Source organism: Lactuca saligna, chromosome 1 (genome assembly GCF_052625555.1).
Source record: "Lactuca saligna cultivar CGN05327 chromosome 1, ASM5262555v1, whole genome shotgun sequence".
Lineage (NCBI taxonomy): Eukaryota > Viridiplantae > Streptophyta > Magnoliopsida > Asterales > Asteraceae > Lactuca > Lactuca saligna.
The window spans coordinates 194,586,452-194,591,412 of record NC_136417.1 but is presented as its reverse complement, the minus strand read 5'-3'; the positions used below and the strand labels follow the sequence as shown (position 1 = coordinate 194,591,412).

Genomic DNA, 4,961 nt, shown 5'->3' with positions numbered 1-4,961 from the left:
ACAACTCGACGAGTGGTTAGGGTTTTTCCCAGATCTTCTGGACATTGCATGGACTCGACGAGTTGGCCAATAACTCGGCGAGTTGACTCGAGTTTTCGCGATTTACTGAGTTCCGAAGGAACTCGACGAGTCTATGAGCTACACTCGACGAGTTAACTATTGACTTTCATTGACTTTAGGGTTTTGGTCTAGTTGTGGACTTTGGAGGCCATAGAGGGGTAAAATAGTCTTTTCCCTTTTTCTGAGGTTATTAGAGAGACTTAGCCAACATTTTGAGGATGTTGATATCTGATTTTAATTAGAGATATATGTGATATATGTTAGGCGGAGTCTAGACTAACAGTTCGAGTACGGGATTTACTTGCTTTACCTTGTGAGGTGAGTCTTCTCACTATACTTACTTGAGTGGTAATTACTAAGCGACCGGAGGGACTTATCTGAGTTACTGACCAGAGGGTCTTATGTGCTTATACTGAGTTATGTGATATATTATACATTCTGTCTTTGTGATTTATGTTGTATATTATTTTGTGCCTTATTTAGTAGGATCAGAGGATCAAGACCGAGCCATGAAATCGGGGGGTCTTCACTGAGATACAAGACTGGAGGGTCCAACCCGAGCCATGAGACTGGGGGGTCTTCACTGAGACACATGACCAGAAGGTCCTTATCGAGATATAGCCATGAGAGGCTAGTTATTTGTTTGTGGTATTTTGGGAAACTTGCTAAACTTCATGTTTACCGTGTTGAGTTAAATGTGTTTCAGGTACTTTTGTAGATTCCGGGAAGGCGAAGGCACAATTTTACACATCCATCGGCTTATGGAGATTTGAGGATTTTGGGATACTCTGATATTGTTTTGATAATAACTTACAATTTATGTGATGACTTGACTTTATGAGTAATATTTTGAGAATTAAAAATGAAATTTTTGTCTTGAATTTTGAGACGTTACAGCGGGTGTTACAGACACGGATCAATTCCACAATTTGGACAACCGAATCCAAGATGATTAGCTACATAGAAGGCACATAGCTACATATGTAGGCTTGGATACCACAAGCGTAAATAGGACGAAGAAGAATACATCGTTATATTTTATGAAAAAATTAAATATCTTCTTACTTTTTGTTCCTATTTTACTTTCTACATGTTTAAGATGATGATAAGTGTATAAATTTAACATCTCAATCAAAATTAAATTAAATTTAAGATGATAAGTGTACAAATTTAACATCTAAATCAAATTTAAATTAAATTTAATAACACTTGTCACCATCTAAAATAATAAAAAAAAAAAAGTAAAAAGATATTTAATTTCTCTATTTTATGATACCATATAATGTAATAGTTGCAAACACTTGCACGTAAGGATTATTGTTTGGTACCTTAGAAAGAAATAAGTTTATATTAAATTGATGTAAAATTGTACTAACTTAATGATTTGAGATCTTACTATAAGATGTAGTTGTTTGTAGAATAAAAGGGGACAATTATTTTCCTTGAAAGACGACTTGGTAAGATGATATCATGAGAAAAGTCAAGATCTCAAACCTATCATTTTTTTTTTTTTTTTATTTCGTCCAAATATATAATAACAATGAAAACGATAAAAATCGGTGTCCCTCATACTTTTATAAACAAACTTTATCTCTTTCTTTTATTTATTTTAATTTTATTTTTATGGGAGCAATGACTCTCTAACAACTGGTCAATTTAAAACGTGACATGTCGAGAAAGAGAGAGAGGAGCTCCCTCCCGAGAAAGTTCGTCATAACTTTAGCAGAAGAGAGAGAAAGAGAAAGAGAGAGTCGTAAAAAGCTGTGGACTTCACATCAACGATCACAAAAGCTTGTTTTAGTCTTTGGAGTAAAAATTTGTGTTCTTTGTTCGTAAAACAATCTGATTTTATCCTCTAGTACAATCCGAACTAAAATGGGTCTTGCTTCTCAAGAAGCAATTAATCAGTTCAAGGCGTTAATGGACCAAGGTTTGTTCCTCAATTTTATTTTTACTTACAAATTTCTACTGCTCTTGTTTGTTATTTAAGCTTAACGACGATTTACTAATTTTGAATTTTTGGGGGAATTTTGGGCAGTTGACGAGCCTCTAAAAAGAACATTCAAGGTTTTGCAGACTTTCTCCTTTACTACCCTTTTAGATCTGTACCTATTATCGAATCCTAGTTTCGATTTCTCATTATTGTATCTGTTAGAGACGCAAATTCATGTTGTTAAAGTTGCTTTTCATTTTTTCCTTTCATCTTTTTTTTTTTTTTTTCAAGCCTCTCACTGCCTCGCAGAATGTGCAAATGCAACGTTCAAAATTCAAGATCTTTCGTGTTTGTTGTACACATCTCATTGGTAGCATTTCCGAGTTGGGGTTTGAAATGATGACGATATAATTAGTATCACATAACAATGGAAATCATTAAACTGGTTTTGAAATTGCGTGTTTTAAAGACTCAAACTTTTTTCTCATGTATGTAATTCTTCATTTCAGAACGTTCATCAAGGATATATAGTTGAAACCTTGGAGCGATTTCTCAAAGCAAGAGAGGGGAATGTTACAAAAGCCCACAAAATGGTTCAATCCAAATCCATGACCCTTATATTTAAAATAATCCCGTGATATACATACATACAACTAGATCTGTCTTTTTTTTGATGATTTATTCTCTTTGTGTAAAATTACAGTTGGTAGATAGCTTAAACTGGAGGCTGCAAAATGGGATAGATGAGATTTTAGCTGTAAGGCCCCGTTTGTCTTGTACTACATTGGACTAAGAAAAAGACGTGAATGCCCTTCTAATGCAAAATTTATTGTGCAGAAACCGATTATTCCAACTAATTTCTACAGAGGAGTGCGTGATTCACAGCTGATAGGAGTGTCTGGTTACACGAGAGATGTTAGTTACATTTGTTGATATTATTGTTTTGTTGTCTAAAATAGAAACACATTCAAATATCAACATACTTTTATTCTTCTCATTTTTTTTTTTTCTACTTCTACAACAGGGGCTTCCAGTGTTTGCTATTGGGGCAGGTCTCAGCACATTTGACAAAGCATCTGTAAGACTTATGAATGCAAGAAAATAGCAACATACTTTACTTATATTCATTTATTTCTTCCTATTACATCATTCTTTTTAGTAAACTCTACCTGTTTATTCAAACAAAAACCATTTTCATTAAATCTAATGAAATCTTTTTTGAAAATTCTCTTGCAGATCCATTATTACGTGCAATCACATATTCAAATCAATGAATATCGCGATCGTGTGATTTTGGTGAGAATGGAAAATGGTTTTATTTTATGAGTGTTTACTTTACGATTAAGATGCTAATTTTTAATCACTGTAGCCAACTGCAACAAAAAAGAATGGAAAATATATTGGCAAATGTGTCAAGGTTTTAGATATGAGTGGCCTAAAACTATCTGCATTGAACCAGATAAAGGTATATTAGTATATATGTATATAGTATATCTACTTATTAGTTTAAGCACATATATATATATATATATATATATATATATATATATATATATATATATATATATATATATATATATATATATTAAATGCAAGAAATATGAATCAGACATATTAATCTTTTGCTACTGCAGCTACTGACAACAATCTCAACTGTTGATGATCTTAACTACCCAGAGAAGACAATTACATATTATATAGTAAATGTTCCATATGTATTCTCCGCTTGTTGGAAGGTATATTCTATTACTAATTAACTATCATTGGACAAATGCAAGAAATATTAAAATTTGATTTCATTTTTTTTTCTTTTCTTATTGCAACAACATTCTACTTTTTTAAGCAAATCATGTTGTAATTGTGAACACATAAATGTTATGCAGGTTGTGAAACCACTTTTGCAAGAACGAACAAAGTTAAAAGTTCAAGTGTTGCAAGGCAATGGTCGCGAGGAGCTTTTGAAGGTAAATAAAATAGTTTTTAGCATAAGGGCATTTTTGGAAAATGAACATATAACGTTTTGGTTGTGCAGATAATGGACTATCCATCGCTGCCCCATTTCTGCAGAAGGTCAGGGTCAGGGTCAAGTTCAGGGTCAGGGTCAGACACCATATCTGACTGCTACTCATTGGATCATCCTTTTCATCAAGAGCTTTACAGCTACATGAAACAGCTGTCAGGTGTGAATGAGCCAAAAGAACCTGCAAAACAAGGATCAGTGCATGTGGAAGTGCCTTTGGGAGGAGACCCTGAAAATGAAGAGATACACAAAACACTTGAATCCGAATTGAAGAAGCTTCGAAACCATAAGAGTCTCTCTGGGTCCTTTCAGAATTTCAAGATTGGCGATTAAGGTCCCTCCATGTTTGTGTTTCGTGTGGTTTAGTCCTTAGCAGCTTCAGCCTGAAAGTATATTATTTATGCATCTCTTCTCTAGGTAGAGGTATTTGCAATAGAGATGCTTTAGCAATGGATATATATTAAATATCTCATCATCCTATTGCTTCTGCTTGTATTGCTCAAAAGTTTGTTTTCATGTATGTATATTATTATATGGGGCATTTTAAGTTCTAGTTTATGTTTGCTTGGATCTTTATATATCTTGTAACAATCACCTAAATGGTACTTTTCACCTTTGGGCTAGTGGTTAGTTTATGTAACGATTTTTATTACTATAACAAAAAACATGCAAAGATGCTGTAGTCGTGTGTTATATTTTAACCTTTGGGTAAAAATTATTTATTTACGTAGTAATGTTATTTTTATAAGATGCTTATGCTGAAACTTAGGTCATCTATCCACCATTTTCTTTCACCAATCATAAGCTTTTCCTAAGTGTTCTATAAATATGTTCTCTATTTTTTGAAATTTGGTTTATCCTCATTATAGCCCAACAAATTTCTCTTCCTTGAACTAAATTTTGTTCATATTCTAAAGGTATAAACTAAAAAATAACCTGTTTTTGAGC

At 33.1% G+C, this 4,961-nt stretch overlaps 1 protein-coding gene across 2 annotated transcripts; it reads left to right on the top strand.

Annotated features, from left to right (window-relative positions):
- Window positions 1-1,756: 1,756 nt before the first annotated feature.
- On the top strand, window positions 1,757-4,589 carry LOC145047222 (phosphatidylinositol/phosphatidylcholine transfer protein SFH3-like). 2 transcript variants are annotated; one of them, XM_078995463.1, is made up of 11 exons: window positions 1,757-1,990; window positions 2,099-2,127; window positions 2,503-2,586; window positions 2,697-2,750; window positions 2,831-2,908; window positions 3,018-3,071; window positions 3,230-3,289; window positions 3,363-3,458; window positions 3,628-3,729; window positions 3,877-3,957; window positions 4,026-4,589. In XM_078995463.1, the coding sequence occupies exons 1-11, from the start codon at window positions 1,936-1,938 to the stop codon at window positions 4,344-4,346; spliced, it is 1,014 nt and encodes a 337-aa protein (XP_078851589.1). In that variant the 5' UTR covers window positions 1,757-1,935; the 3' UTR covers window positions 4,347-4,589. The 2 variants fall into 2 exon arrangements, with proteins under 2 accessions (XP_078851589.1, XP_078851598.1); XM_078995472.1 differs by lacking the exon at window positions 2,099-2,127 and having other exon boundaries at window positions 1,856-1,990.
- The last annotated feature ends 372 nt before the right edge of the window (window positions 4,590-4,961 follow it).